Below are 16,899 nucleotides of genomic sequence, written 5' to 3' on the forward strand. Positions count from 1 at the left end.
CCTGTTTTCTTGTTAGCCTTTGCGGGATTTTTTGGAATCACCACGTAAAAAACGGACCTCGATTTAACTTGGAAATGGCTTTCTGAAGTATTGAGGTGCAGATAAATTACTGCGAACTATGCACGAAAATATGTGTGTATGTCTAATCAAATGGTAGCCTGCAACCTCGGGGTATCAGGGTACTTGTTATGTACGCTAAACAGAACGAAATGCACTCGCTAACCTTTAGTTACTACTGGATACTCATTCACCGCAGGTTAGACATAGGCTTACTTTGAACAAAGACACTTGCCTAAGGAAATGTCACACATGCTTCTGTGTTGGCAAGACCGAAGACCGATCAATTTACTCCGCAGGACCGTTCTTGCTTGACTGTCTCGGATTGTCTTTTGGTGTAATTTAAACATCACAACTGCTTTCAATAATTGACGTCAGCTTTACTTTCATCTGTTAAAGGTTTGGGGACAAAACATATTTTGCATTAACAATGATAAAGGGCAAGCATACTTGCTAGAAGATAAGGGAACGGGACACTTAACTGAAATGCACACTTTATACTGCTCCCAAGATACTCATTCAAATGGGGTAATATATATGATATATTTGCTCGGAATCAATACATGTGTACCAAGTTTTGATTGTTAACGTGATAAGGAAGATTTTATCTTATTAATGACACTGACTGCGCCACCCTGACTTACTGCTTGTTATATTCCATGTGGCAGGATGCCTATGTTACACAGAGTGGCGCCTTGTTATTTATTTAAGGATCGTGAAATCGAGTCATTAGTATTGTTGAAAATTAAATACACAGTAACACATAAGCTCTCACTTCTCGCCTACAGTACTTTTTATCAGTTATGGGTGGGTGAGTGAGTTTGGTTTTACGCCCCTTTTAGCAATATTCCAGCAAAATCACGGCGGGGAGCACCTGAAATAGGCTTCACACATTTTACCCATGTCGGGAATCGAACCCGGGTCCTTTGCGTGACGAGCGAACGCTTTAACCACTAGGCTACCCGACCGCCCTTATCAGTTATGGGATGCATCGAGGACAACATCATAATCGTGGAGGGCTATTGGAACTGGGTAGCTAATATGTCCAACGTGTCTCAGTCTTTTATTTACAGACTATGGAAAAGGCTTCTGCAGACGCAGAAAACTAATGACGAGCCGCGAACAGGGTGAGTGAGGTGAACACGAAAGTCCAAATTTTGTTACAAATATTTATAAGTGATATGCATGAGGAAAGGACTGATTAATCAGAAACCTGCATGCTCGGCGACAGGAACATTAAATATATATCTGTGATATGGTTACTTGTGATATGGTTATTTTACTGTCGTTTGATGACAGGATTTTAGAAAATTTAAACGCACTGCTTCTTTTGGAAAGAGTTCCTCTGAAATATTGTCATCGTGGAAGCACTCACCCACTTGATATGTTTGTAATAGCATGCTTTAATGCTGAAGGCTTTTAATAAATGTATTCAGGTGTTTCAAAGTCGTGTGTATTCGTAATTGAAATAACTTCTCACAAGTTGTTGTGCTTATTTTGTTTTTCACAGTGCGTCATACAATTACGTCCTTCTTGAAGTTCACAAGAAAACGTTATGAATAGGTAATATCAAAGAGGTGGATAATCTATACAATCTCTTATCTGAAATAGTGTTTCGATTTTGTATTTCTGTATTTTGTATTTTCATCTTTATATAGATATCAAAGCAACAGAGTAAACGACTTTTTATGGAGCATCTCGTGTAATACTATATTATCTGTCATCCTGAAAGAGTAAACGGCAGCAGAAGCCGTAGAGATTCCCATAGGGTCAGAATTGCCGTGTGACAAGGACGATGGCTCTTGTAGGTGCCGTTTCAGTGATGAAGAGTCAAACCTTTGCCTTCATTCTGGCAGCAACAATTCATCACGGTAGGTAGTGCGATCACACTGTTTCACTTTCGTTGTACGGAGAGTCCTGGCCGCGTCTATAACAAACGATGTTATAAGATAGTACTTGTTACCCTGTACTGGTCGGCTCCGAGTCAGTACACTGTCTCTTAGTGGGATATTCACTTAAACTGCGGCATGGTATCTCAGTGGCAGAGCACTCACACAGGTGCATGCACTTCGGTATATAAGTGTAAAAATCTTGGACGCTATGTTGAACCCCATTTCACCTCACCTCACCCGCATTCGTTGTATTTATTAGATTTGCACATTTATATAAAGGGGGACGTTACATCTAAAAAAGGGGGACGTTATATCAATAAATATCCAGGAGAATCTAGAAGGTCAAAACAACTCAAACTGGGACTTTATTCTAGACACGTTTGACCAAACTGTATTCTGCTGCGATAATAATTATAGAAAGTGATTAATTTATGTTCGTTATTGAATGTTTGTTAGTTTGTTTGTTTGTTGTTTTACGCTACACTCGGCAATATTCCAGCTATATGACGGCGGTCTATAAAAGGAGTCTGGACCTGACAATCCAGTGATTGACATCATGAGCATCGATCCACGCAATTGGGATACGATGACATGTGTTATCCGAGTCAGCGATAAGTCGCCTCTTACGACAAGCATAATCGCCTTTGTCGGAAAGCATGGGTTGTTGAAGACCTATTCTAACCCGGACCTTCACGGGTCCGTTATTAAATGTACACATGATGATTGGTCGTTGTGTAGTGGGATGGACAAAGGAGTCTTTACATGTAACGGTAATATAGAAGCTGGTGATATTGATTATATTCTTGGTACTGGAGATATATTTCACATTTGTGAACACTTCAACATAGAGTCTCGTCATGAGTCAAAACAGAGAGAAGCTGGAACATAACATTTCCTCCTCAAAGGAATTCTGGGGAATATTAGGAAAAGTGAACTTTACCAAGGTAGGAAGTAATCGTACAGAAAGAGACGATTGGTTTGAATACTTCAAGACTATTTCAGAGGTACAGATTCTACAGATGCTTCAGGTGATATGAAGTGGGATTTAGGATTTGATAGTGAGTGTTATTTGACCACTGATATTTTAGAACTACCTATAAGTAGTTATGAAATTATAGCTGCTGTTCAGCGTTGGAAAATCAAATAGATGTCCTGTTATGTATTGGTTAAAATCGGATTTTTTATAATATTCTCTAAAGGCAATATTACCATATCTTGAATTATGATTCAACACTATTTTAGAAACTAGTACCTTTCCCAAAGACTGGACACTGGTTGTTATTGTTTCTCTTCAATGAGGTGAATAATTGCAGAGGTATTACACTTTCGAGTATATTTAGCAATTATTATGTTTCAATTATTAATAATCGTTTGATATTTTGGTCCGATTCATTGATAAAAAGTGTCGAAGAGCAAGTTGGATTTAGAATAAGGAACTCAACCATTGATAATATGTTGTTTTTTCTTCAGCAGAGCTCCAGATTACTTTTTGAGCTTTTTACTCTAGGGTTTCTATTTTAATTGGGTTATTACAATTTTCATTGGGTAACCAATATTTTTTCACTCATCTATTCTTGACTCTATTGGTTTTTTTCCCCAAAATGAGTCAACATTTTAAGATTTAAAAAAAATATTAAATTATGCTTGTGTTTTAGAAAAAGGTCTCTTTCAACTGTATCTCAGTATACCAAGTAGACCGAGTACCCTGTGCACTAGCAGCATAAATGTTCTGTATTTATGTGGTATTTATATGGCATTGAAAGTTGTAGGCGCTGACAAGCAATTGGGAAAAAAATGTTCTGCCTAGCAACTCCAACCACGCCAACTGCATTATTTTAATCAGAAGGTGATTCATCTTATTACCCACTGCCATTGTACTATACGCTTACATAAAATAACATAACAAAAATCCTTGCTTCTTATATATACTTCTCAACCATTTGTACACAACAAAACAATATGCATTCCTCCAGCCATTATACTGGACGCGTTGAGGTAACTGAAGAGGCGTAAAACCTAAACTTACTTATGTTGTGGGGGCACAAGATTGTCAAAGCAACCCTTTCCCGATCAGTCAACACTTGAACATGTTGAGGAGGCAACTCTTCTCATTTTTCTCGAGATTTTCTCCTCCTTTTTCCTGCCAACCAGTGTCGCACAGCATGTGAACAGTCATGTGTATCAATCTGGAGACCAAGCATCTTGATTTTCAGCAAAGTATCAAGCTAATCTGAGAATAGTGAAGACCTGTTATTTGACTTGAGGGGGTTCTGGGCACTAAACGAACGCTCACATTCAACGCTTGTAATTGTCATACATAGCCCAATATTGGGAAGAATGGCACAGTTTGGCATATAGACTGATGAACAAGATGATTTCTCTTACACAATTCCCGGAATTGGAAATGCTCAAATGAACCCATAATAATCGCTTTGAGGCGTGGCCACTCATCAACCAACTGCTCTCTGTTCAGGAGAGGCTCAACGATCCTCACATTGTCATCGAAGCCATGTCCCATGTCCCCTTCCACCACACACACTTTCTTCTCACTCTCACATCTCAGCCACATGAGCAAGGACATCATTAGATTCAACATTAGATGAAGCATTTACCGTGAATGGCTCCAAAATTCTACTAAAATCACTGAAAATGTCACGGTCGTCGTTCCTAAAATTTAGCTTTGATATTTTTGCACAGATTCTTCAAATAGTCTCTCCTCAATCTCTCAAACTCTTCATCCATTGTGCATCGATAAGAAAAGTTTATTTTCATAATAGTGGACACTGACTCCATCATGTTCTTCTCTGGTGATTTTGGATTTGACCTTTGTCAGGGCCTGCCCATCTGTACTCATGAAACACTCAAGTTTCGGCAATGTGGCATCAAGCAGGGGTTGAAGCTCACTGAACAACAGATTCCTCTTCTGTATCACACAGCTCAAAACAGCAAGCTCTGAATGAATATCTAACATAAATGCTATTATTAAAAAATCTTAGTAGTCACTGAAATACTTAAACAATCCTTTAGCTGAGGCACACTTTTCTTCAGCAAATTTCAACAATGTTGACAGTACGGATGGATAGCATTCATACACTACTATGCAACTGCCGACTTTAAACCTAGCCACCTGATTGAGTGGGCTTCTTTGACAGAAAGTTCCGGAAAGTTTTAGAGTTTCTGTAGCTGTTTCAGTGTGGTTGTTCTGTTGCTAGAACCGTTTATGAAAAAATACAAACTGTTGAATTTATCTCTGAATTTAAGCAGGTAGTCAATCTTCTTGATGGCATCAACACATGCCAAGTTGAGTCTGTGAGTAACACAATGAGTTTGAACATAAAAGGGGGAATATTGTGCTTGCATCTGTTTTCCAACACCTGTTTTTCCCCCATCATCACTGCAGCACCATCTGTGAAGTACATTTGGACAAGTTAAGTCCTAACTTTGCAAACTCTGACACAACACCATTGCCCACTGTATGTGCGTATTGAATAAAAAAGTTGTAATGGCGTCCCCTTGTTTCACGTATCTGACACAAACTGACAGCGTTTTGTCCACTGTAATGTCTGTGCTTTCATCAAGCATGATAGCACATACTGGAGACGACTTGATGTAACTGTATCCTAGCTCAGGTTTTATAACTGACATCAAGACCATTCAGTCTCTGTAAGTTCAGCAAATCATTCACTTTCACAGAAGGAGATTCTGAGTTAGCATCATTATACACTGTGTTGAACAATAATCATCACTGTTCACATCACCAATGTCGACACCGTTAGGAATGTCTTTACCTTCATACTCCCTTCTTTCACAGGCTTGTTTCTGTTCGCCACTTTCGATGTGTCTAGTGATACTGGACTTTTGTATGTTACTGGTGCCATCGATATCGTAAGCCCACACATTTGTTAATTTGAACATGGTTTCATAATAGCGACACAAACTACAGCTCATGAAAAGCGTTTCACCCTTATCTTAAAAAATAAGCCACGGAAACTTCCATTCACGGTTTTCCATTCAGTGATTGTTCGTTTACTCACATTTCCGCACTCAATGGCCCCGAGCGCTCTGATTGGTAAATATCCCCATGTGCGTTTGTTATGGTTGGAGGGCGGACCAATCACAGCACTCGCCGCCATTGTGCGCAGAGATTTGTTGTTTGCTTCCGTGACCCACAGCCGTGACTGAGCAAATATTTCGACAAATCGACATTAATTTATACGTATGTCATATTGCAATATGACATCGTTTTTAGTTGGTCACCGAGCCATGTTGGAATCATTGGTAACACAATGACTGTTGCTGCAGCTAAAGCAGCACTCAGCACTCAACACTTCTTATTATATAGAGTGATTATAGACCTGTGACTCTACCCTCGAGGGGTGGTTGAAGTAACATAAAAGTATTGTACCCCTAGGAGCGTAAGTTCCACGCCATTCAAAGCATTTTCATTCATGCCAGAAGTCGTATATTTGTCATTTAACTCGGATGGTTAAACCTTCATACCATTGCCAAATGCTGAAGGGAACCGTGCAGGTAGCAGAGTTATTGTAAGTCCCCACAGTCCCAAGTATGGTGGCCTCACATTGGTTGCTGACAATCTTTAGCCCATTTTATTTTGTGTTGTTGAATAACCTACCTACCTACCTACCTACCTACCTACCTACCTACCTACCTACCTACCTACCGATCCTACCCTACCCTACCCTACCCTACCCTACCCTTCCCTACCCTACCCTACCCTATCCTACCCTACCCACCCACCTACCTACCTATCCTACCGTACCCTACCCTACCCTATCTTACCTTACCCTACCCTACCCTACCCTACCCTACCCTACCCTACCCTACCCACACCTACCCTACCCTACCCACACCTACCCTACCCTACCCACCCACCTACCTACCTATTCACTGTGCACAGTTGCATCCCTTCTATGATTGGGGCTTCGAGTCCCGGTTCTCCCCGATTATGTTTCTTGGTTTGTCAGCATCCTACCCGTGCTCGTAGGTTTCAACGAAGTGGTAAACGTCTGAGACCTGCATCACTTCGGGTTTATCTCCCACAATGAGCGGACACACCGCAATATAATACTGTTAAAAGGGTCGTCAAACCCAACTCACTCACTCACTCACCCTAGCCGATTTAACGTTCAGTTGTAATTAATTTACATATTAACCAGTGTACATAGATGAAGTCATTCGACCCCTTCACCAAAACTGTATCAGCATCCAGTGACAAGAACAACACATGTGCAGGACGTTGTAACATAAGTTACGGTTACAAATTGTTCATATTCAGTGATTTTAGGACTCTAAATATAAGTGACAAAACCATTTCCCTCTTCATCAATGAACAATTCCGATCTCCTAAGCATGTGCTTTTGAATCACTATCAAATAGTGATGGCATGACGTGTTTGCAAACCGAATGAAAATGGAGAAAAAAAAAGACTGGAGACATATAGTAAAAAGGAAATATGGGAATTGTATCGGACATCATTCTAGTAATCGATGCTTCAATTTTGTAAATAAATGTCCTCTACATATCCACCCAAAAACGTTTTGAAAGCTTAAGGTGTTGTAACACTGATCAATCCAATTTTGAGCATGAATCGTGTGACTTTTCGTGTGAATCTTCGTAGAACTTGCATGCTCGACTGTACCTAACGAGTTATGAAGATTAGATTGATGGACGGTATTTGAAACCAAATGTTGATTGGACCGATGCGTGATTTGGCAGATCTTTTCCCCTGTAAACATACTGGCCTCTTGGACAATTAATGTAGTGGTGCTTACATTATAGTGATGATGCTTTTTGAGGCCTCATTAGTGGGAACCTTATTCCGCCAGTCAGGGAAGACATACTTTGGTTGTCTTCCAATTCTGTTTGAAAATAGGTTTTGCATTCTATCAAAGATATATAACGAACTAACTAAACCCACTCTAAAATACATTCGGCAAGGTTTACCTTTCCTGTTGGCCCTTCTTGGTGTGATAGTAGCAGTGCTGCATTGAAGAACTAAGTTACATCATTATTAATTTGTCCTTAATAATCATCTTTATAAAGGTGTATTTAGTTCTCGACGCCGGATGGCTGATATCTTGAAGACGAGATGTCGTAACTCACTCTATCACTATAAATTTCATAAATTGCAAAATAAGCCACCTGTGAAAATCAACTGTGAAATATTCTTCTCCCTTTATACTTGATAGGCCATTGGTCAGGGATTGTCCTATAAAGCACGTGTTAAGGCATTATGTTATGTATAATTTGCACTTACACTACTGAACACAACCTCTCGTCTGCGGAGGAGCGATCCGTGATACTACCCCAAATGTATCCGGAATTACCAGGGTACGTTCGTGGAAATGCCGCGGTTCAGTACGTTTGCAGAAATGCCGCGGTTCTGTACGTTTGCAGAAACGCCGCTGTTCAGTACGTTTGCGGAATTGATGCAGTTCCTTAGCAGATCGTATTGTACTGCTGTGGCTTCTTCAAGAAAGAAGTTAGTAGTTGTAAGCAGTAGTTTATATAAGCATGCACATGAGAACTGATTTACTTTCACTTACTCACTGTGGAACACTGTTTCAACAGCTTACACAGGAAGAAACTTGGCTTTGAAGAAACCATCCAATGCCAGCTCAACATACATTCAATCGTGTCAACTATATACGTCAAGTGTTGTTGACGGGTCACCTTCAGGAGTATTTAATGACATGACATGTCACAGCGTTGGCTATGGTGATACGAATCCCTGGTGGCAGGTGGACTTACAGGACGTCTACAGAATATCTAGAGTTGAGATTGTTGGTCGTTCAGATTGCTGTGGTAAGTGTTCACATAAAGTATTGTAATATTGTGGTTAGGACCCGACCAAGTAATATCTTTTAAAGGGTCATTGAATTTTTGTTTTGATATAGAATATGTTTATCATGCGCTTCAATACATACATTCTCTGATAGGATTAGCCAAAAAATATATTTTTTGAAAAAAACATTGTTTTTTATAGCATCAAGCATGTCCAGATTTATCAGTTTTGCGTCAGTGTGTGGTTGGTTGCGTCACTGTGTGGGTGGTTGCGTCACTGTCTGGGTATTTGTGTCACTGTGTGGATGATTACGTCAGTGTGTGGGTGGTTGCGTCAGTGTGTGGGTGGTTGCCGTGTCCCTGTGTGGGTGGCCGTGTCCCTGTGTGGGTGGTTGCGTCACTGTGTGGATGATTGCGTCAGTGTGTGGGTGGTTGCGTCAGTGTGTGGGTGGTTGCCGTGTCCCTGTGTGGGTGGCCGTGTCCCTGTGTGGGTGGTTGCGTCACTGTGTGGATGGCCGTGTCACTGTGTGGGTGGTTGCGTCCCTGTGTGTTGGTGGTTGCGTCACTGTGTTGGTGGTTGCGTCAGTGTGTGGGTGGCCATGTCACTGTGTGGGTGGCCGTGTCCCTGTGTGGGTGGTTGTGTCACTGTGTGTGGTTGCGTCACTGTGTTGGTGGTTGCGTCAGTGTGTGGGTGGCCGTGTCCCTGTGTGGGTGGCCGTGTCCCTGTGTGGGTGGTTGCGTCACTGTGTGGGTGGTTGCGTCACTGTGTGGGTGGTTGCGTCACTGTGTGGGTGGTTGCGTCACTGTGGGGGTGGTTGCGTCACTGTGTGGGTGGTTGCGTCCCTGTGTGGGTGGTTGTGTCAGTGTGTGGGTGGTTGCGTCAGTGTGTGGGTGGTTGCGTCACTGTGTGGGTGGTTGCGTCCCTGTGTGGGTGGTTGCGTCACTGTGTGGATGGTTGTGTCAGTGTGTGGGTGATTGTGTCACTCTGTGGGTGGCCGTGTCACTGTGTGGGCGGCCGTGTCCCTGTGTGGGTGGTTGCGTCACTGTGTGGGTGGCTGCGTCACTGTGTTGGTGGTTGCGTCAGTGTGTGGGTAGCCGTGTCACTGTGTGGGTGGCCGTGTCCCTGTGTGGGTGGTTCCGTCACTGTGTGGGTGGTTGCGTCAGTGTGTGGGTGGTTGCGTCAGTGTGTGGGTGGTTGCGTCAGTGTGTGGGTGGTTGCGTCAGTGTGTGGGTGGTTGCGTCACTGTGTGGGTGGTTGCGTCACTGTGTGGGTGGTTGCGTCACTGTGTGGGTGGTTGTGTCAGTGTGTGGGTGGCCGTGTCACTGTGTGGGTGGTTGCGTCCCTGTGTGGGTGGTTGCGTCACTGTGTGGATGGTTGTGTCAGTGTGTGGGTGATTGTGTCACTCTGTGGGTGGCCGTGTCAGTGTGTGGGTGGTTGCGTCACTGTGTGGCTGCGGTGCTGTGTACCTTTATGGGTGGATCTGTCCCACGACATGGGGGTTCGATGTCACCCAGGTCATAAAGCCTGACATCCCAAATGCATCTGTTCATAACTCCCATTTACTTATTATTTATAACAGATACACGTTTCTGTTTGATTCAGCTGACAGGCTGCACGATTTCACCATCGATGTGTACGTCGATGACCCTGCCGTCACAGTGAGCGCCCAGCCCACGTTGTGTCACTACTACCACGGCGTCTTCAGGCCTACAACTCAAGACATCATGTGTGACTCTGTAGTTGCTGGGAGGTTTGTAAGGCTGTCAGGGAAGAAGACTCCACCCGCTGGAGACTTGTTTACATTGTGCGAGGTTTCTATCTATGAACCAGAAAAGTATGGTAAGCCAATGTGGAACAAACAGATTAACCTATTAATTTCGGAGATATCTCTTGTTTGGTGTTCAACGCTTATCTCAAAACATAGTCCATCTATGACTGTGGCCTGTAAATAATTAAAACTGGACAGGACAATCCGGTGATTGCCAGGGACCGATCCTGACCAGGAATTCTTGGATCTGCAATGGAAATTTGTTTGCATCAGAACGTCCTATATTTCGGCCCTTTCATCATTGAGTCTGTGTGTATACCCGTGTGTGCCTGTGTTTCTGCATGTGCGTATGTACGTTCGGCTGTGGTGGTTCGTGGGTGTTTGTTAGCTGGTGTTGGTGGATGAGGTGGTGCGGTGTTGTTTGATGAGGTGGTGCTGTGTTGGTGGATGAGGTTCTGTAGCAATCATGTAACTATAAAGCATATATATATTGCTATTTGAATAATCATTTAGTGAATTAAAATTATATTAATGGATGAAACAAAAAGTGAATGGCATGTTCCTCATTTCATGACAAACTGTATAATGGTATAAGTTTAAACATTACAAAAATGTTTGATTAAATTGCCATTTAGCTCTTTAATCGATCTTATAGTTCAAATGGATTTGGTGGTCATTCTTGGTGATAATAATGTATGTCTTGCTTACTTACAAATAAGATCTAAATAAGTTCCCATCGTCAGTACTTCACTGGTTTTGTATACCCGGAAATTCATTGGGCCGACTAGCGGTGTAGTAGTGACTTGTGACTGTGCGAAGCCAAGTACTGAAAGAAGACAAAAGCAATGTGTTGAGCAGATGCCCTTTTGGCGACATAATGGGATTGAGCATTCGTTTGAGCACTCGGTGGATTCCCTATCGCTAGAACCATGCCGCATCTTGATTCATTGCTACAAATAGCGACTACAAGCGGTCGTATATATTCACGGATGATCAGGATGGGTGGCGGTAGCCCGTGAAGTATCGATGATGGTAGGTTCCTAACATATTTTTCGTATCTTTTTATCAACAGCTGCTCACTTCCGAAACACAAATGTGTCACTGACTGGCTTGACTGTGGCAGCGTTACCCCTTGACCTCCTGAGCTGTGTCGTCAACTGTGTCACCGATCCTCTCTGCATAGCGGTCAAGATGGTCAGACACGAGACACGCGGGTGTCAACTTATTCATCGGCATGTTGACCCTGCTAGAACAACAAGATTGACACTTTCAAATTGCTTTGTCCCAACTTAAAATGTTCAAATGTAACTGCTTTGCTATAGCTGGGGACATGGGTAGCCCAGTTGTCCAAGGCTCTGCAATTCGCTGTCCTTCGGTGTGTGCTCATTGATCCGAATCTTATTTCGCCCCCATTGTATTTGTATGTTTGTCAGCACAATAACGTGACACACCTGGCTTTCCTCTTACATGAAGCTGATATTTCGTGATATAACTGATATACTGTTCAAATCAGCGTTACACCTCACTCACTCACTCACTAACTCACTCACTCACTCACGTGTCTATTTGACACTTGCCTATTCATGTTCTGTTTGCAATGTGCAATATGTGTGTCACTAAAATGTGCTGGATCTACTTCGCCTTGAGATACGGACTGTAAGAAATGGATTGCATGAGGAGTACTTAGGTACAGTTATTATAGTCTCGCAAATCATTTACTCTACTTCATGTAAACTCCAGCAAATCACTTCCTTTATATAAATGTGAACACATGTCAATCAGTCCTTGTATTGCAATCACTGCCGTTAAATAAATGTGCTCACTCCCGAATCAGTTGCTTAGTAGGCGACTCTTCAGGAAATAAAAAGGGTGATGATAGTGACAGGATATTGTGTTACCTCTGACATTATTCTGATCGTGGACAGTCTCTGTTCTTCCAGGTTAAAAGCTGTGTTGACCTCTCTGTTTGTAAACATTTGTCAGCAGGGTACAGTAAGAAGATCAGGCTATAAAATGGTTACCAATTCGAAATATAACATTATCCTTTAAATACTCCATGTTCCAAAGCTAATGTAATATAGTGTTTTATGTTGTGATATTCAACATCATGTTGTTCTTCTCCATTACAAATAACGAATCACAACGAGAATATATATTCCTACCTGTTTCAATTCATTTTTGCGACAATATTGTATTCATTCCTTTTCTACAGACACAATAGTTGTATTCGGAAATGGTTTCCTTATATTATGGTTACTTGGTATTTAAATTATCCTAATAATATTGTTTATTCACAAAATGTGTTAGGCCGTAGGCCTATTACACAGAGGTATTTACAGAGAGAGGGAGAAAAAAGATTTACCACTAGTTTACATATACAGCCATATCCATACACATTCATACACATGCATATACACAAATAAATATTTAGACTGTATGTAATGAACGAAGTCGAAATTATCCTAAATTACTCTACTATTGCACATGTACAGCTAGGTTACGTCCGCGTTTCAATGTGTACTCTCAGTCCATCACATAATTATATATGTTGTTTGTTTTGGTGTTATCAACTACAAAGCGTTTGCTGAATGTGGTAAGTTCGAAAATTAAAATAGCTCTCACGACTGTACTGTAGAAGCAGTCATGGGTTTTTGAGAATCATTCCGGCTTATCAATGTACTCTGAATATTATATTGGTCCACGCAAGTGAACCTGTAATGAGTAGTCCAAATATTCGACTCTTGTAGTCGTGAAATGTATATGCATGTAGGCACGTTCCGGAAGACTGTTACTGTTTACACAGGCAGCAGTCTGAGCTGAAGGTGTCACATTTGTATTTTGTGTTAAGATTTTCTATATTTGTATTACTAACATGTTGATCGTGTGTTAACAGTCTTTAAGTATTGTAGATAATGGCCGTACCCCAGTCTGTTGGGCGGACAGTCACGCACTTGCCAAAATGTCTCCTGGTCCACACCAAATCAATAATCTGGCTTCTTGCTACAAGCTTGCTGTTGAGGGTGTACCTTGTCCTGTCACCTCTGCCGCTGAACAGACCGCAAGGCACCGGAGATTATCATTATCTGTCAGCACGACCGACCTCTACATCTCCAGGTGCTCACAACCACCGCATACAAGCTGTGACTACATCAGTATATAACATCTGTACATCTACAGTGATCAGTCAACACTCACGCAGTGTCCAGAAAAGTCTACCTCTCGCTTCAACATCCCAGCTGATGACCATACTGTGTGAACAGGCCTTGTGTTCAGACATTAACTTTTCTGTTAGGGCCTCAAACACGTTGGACAGCGTTAGACCAATTGACTTTTCGAAACAGGAAAGGAGCCAGTGGATTCGATTGGGACCAGCGACACATGAACTTTCGTGAATGGTTGTGCCATATTTTGGCCATGTACAGTGACATTTGACATTGATGAATCACTTTAAATTAACTATATATTGTACTTGAATAAAATATCGTGATGTTTATGCTTTGTAATTATACGAATTAACATAGGATCATTTCTAATATTCTCTAGCATGTCAGTACATTTTGACCATATTTTATTTTAAATTGGTTACAATTAAATATATGGAATGATCGATCCTATTTTACTTCTATTGTGTTTATTGTGATTGTATTTTAACATATCAGATCTCACCTAGTGTTTACTTGATCCGAGTTGTGACAGCTCTTGTCCACAGGCGGAGGTTGTTATAAGGTAAAGATGTATCCCCAAACCCTCGACAATTACAACAAAATCAACCTTTAAATTCATGATTATAGCTTTAAAAACGATGGAGACAGAAAGCTGAAGTGTTGGCGCAACAAGCAGGAAATCAATAGGGCGATGACAGTAACAGGACATTTAGGGATAGCTTCGGTGGTGTCGTCGCCAGTTAATCAATGGACATTTGTAATCGTTAAGTAAGTTCCGGTAGTTTGCTGATCACGACACAAACACGAGTCCATGGTCTGATATTGTCTTAACCACTTAAGATCATCTATGAGGTCATGTGACAAAGACAGGCCATTTCGTGTACATAAGAAGAGGAGAGCGCGGTGTGATCGTTCTAAGCTCTCCCCACTTAGTGATGACCCTGACCGGTCTGATCCTGTCGTGTATTGATGTATGCACTAAGAGGAAGTACAACTAATGCGAAAATACAGCTGGTGTTGCGTTTCTTTATTATGCGAGTATAATTGCTGATGGAGACAGTTCAGAGAAAGTGACTGAGACTTGACTGAGACGAGCCGATGCTGACAAGTCGAGCTGCAAAGTTTAACTGACCATGTGGACAAGGAACGACAACGTGTTTAGGTAACTGTAGTCGGGTCCCACTTGACACATCCAATCTATATGTTGAATTGAACCTGGGTCTTAGGCGTGACGTTGGTTCGCCCCGATTATGTTTCTAGGTTTGTCAGCACCATACCCGTGCTCGTGGGTTTCACCGAAGTGGTAAACGTCTTAGACCTGCGTCACTTTGGGCTTTCCTCCCACATTAAGCTGACGTGCCGTGATGTAACTGGAATACTGTTAAAAGCGGCGATAAACCCAACTCACTCACTCACTCACTTAGGGGTGACGAGTGAACACTTTAACCACTAGTCTACCGCGCCACCTTCTTTAAAAATGAACCCATCCAAGAAAGAGATGAATTAGAACCTTGTAGAATGTGCATACAAGTGCATAAGTGTAATTGTTTCCTTAAAAGCAGATTACAGTCATCTTTACTTGAAACTAATCGCAAACCAACATGTGAAAATAATTTCCTTTCAGTTGCCCGCGATCTCTTTCGCCTTGGTTTTCAATTGTGTCGTGTAATATTCTTTCTTGACAGGAACATTAAATATATATCTGTGATATATAACTAGTTATTTTATTGTCATTTGATGACAGGATGTTAGAAAATATCAACGCATTACTTTTTCCAGAAACTTTACAACTGAATTATCTGCGACGTGACTTAAATCACTCTCACTTGAACTTTGTACGTTGTCTCAACTTCTTTGGGGAGTTATTTTCCTTTTAATGCATGTATTGAGGTATATCAAGGTCGTGTATATTCGTAATTGAAATACATTCTCAAACGTTTTTGTAATTATTTGTTGATCACAGTGCGTCACACAATGACGTCCTTCTTTAAGTTCACAAGGATACTGAATGAATAAGTAATATAAAAAAGCTTGACAATCTATACAATCTCTTATCTGAAATAACACTGTATTTCTATTACCTGTAATATTATTTAATTGTATTGTTACTTCCTTTTTCGAATTTTGTATTTCTGATACTTATCATTATATATTATTCATCTGTCGATAGCTATCAAAACATCAGAGAAAACCAGTTTTTATGGAGCATCTCGTGTAAAACTATGTTATCTGTCATCTGGAAATAGTAAACGGGAGTACAAGTGTCAGGTCTGAGATTTCCATAGGGTCAGCCTTTCTGTATGCCAAGAACGATTGCTGTTGTAGGTTCGATTTCAATAATGAAGATATTTTTCATAAATATATTCTATGCGGACAACACATTATATGTTAAACCAAATTGAAAGATAAAACTCACTTTGAACATATAGACGATGCATATATTTCGCATTCAGTTAGCTCCAAGTCCCATAGTACAAACATATCATCGTCAAAGACCCGAGCCGCTTCAGGAGGCTAAAGAATAAACCAGTCTGGCCCACACAAACCAGTGACTGATATTTCTCTTCTCCATTAGTCTATGTATGAAGATAGTCGCTGGAACTTAAAGTGCTGGCCTTTTCAGTTTCATCTTCATACAGGCTTGGTAATATCTTCAGTTCATACTTGTCGTACAGGCATGTCGGCAACAACTGCACATCCTCTCAGAACCATACTTAGCTCAAGCCATCTGACTTTAAATGCAACATAGTCTCTAAAATGCACTGACCTCTTAAACAGCATGTTAACAGTCACCACACACATTACAATAAACATGCATTGACATAAACACCCGAGTGCTACACTGAATGCTCCGCGTAATGTGAACTGTATGTTTCTGGATTTACAAATGTGCGAAAAAGTTCACTTGAACTTGCTTCTAATTATCCAATCCTGATTCACACTGGATGTGGAAGGTGATGCGGGTCGTGGACGTTTACCACTTTGGTGAAACCCGGTCGTTGTGTACACAGTTAAAAGGGCCATCTGGAAGGCCATAACGTTATTTTGTTAGAAACCATGAACATTCACTTACCAATGTATTTATATTATCGCAATTATAAAAAAAATATTCTTGTATTGAAGAAGGAACATTCTGGACAATTAGCTGCTGCATCTGACAAAACAAAATACCTTCATTGGCTCAAATAAGAGACAAAAAACCCGACACAGACA

At 41.2% G+C, this 16,899-nt stretch overlaps 1 protein-coding gene across 1 annotated transcript; it reads left to right on the forward strand.

The window, feature by feature from the left end:
• The first annotated feature begins 8,498 nt into the window (after positions 1–8,498).
• On the forward strand, positions 8,499–11,819 carry LOC125378555 (fucolectin-like). The gene is made up of 3 exons (XM_048393984.1): positions 8,499–8,774; positions 10,357–10,593; positions 11,595–11,819. Exons 1-3 carry the CDS (start codon positions 8,663–8,665, stop codon positions 11,813–11,815), a joined length of 570 nt encoding a protein of 189 aa, XP_048249941.1. The 5' UTR covers positions 8,499–8,662; the 3' UTR covers positions 11,816–11,819.
• Positions 11,820–16,899: the final 5,080 nt, after the last annotated feature.

The sequence above is a fragment of the Haliotis rufescens genome, unplaced genomic scaffold (genome assembly GCF_023055435.1).
Source record: "Haliotis rufescens isolate VD_foot unplaced genomic scaffold, xgHalRufe1.0.p SCAF_125, whole genome shotgun sequence".
Taxonomy (NCBI): domain Eukaryota; kingdom Metazoa; phylum Mollusca; class Gastropoda; order Lepetellida; family Haliotidae; genus Haliotis; species Haliotis rufescens.

Bases quoted from the DNA above. Each gene is read 5' to 3' on its own strand.
- LOC125378555 (XM_048393984.1), top strand. From the start codon at position 8,663: ATGACATGTCACAGCGTTGGCTATGGTGATACGAATCCCTGGTGGCAG. The intron at 8,775-10,356 runs GTAAGTGTTCAC...TGTTTGATTCAG, and splicing joins TGGTCGTTCAGATTGCTGTG to CTGACAGGCTGCACGATTTC. The intron at 10,594-11,594 runs GTAAGCCAATGT...TTTTATCAACAG, and splicing joins CTATGAACCAGAAAAGTATG to CTGCTCACTTCCGAAACACA.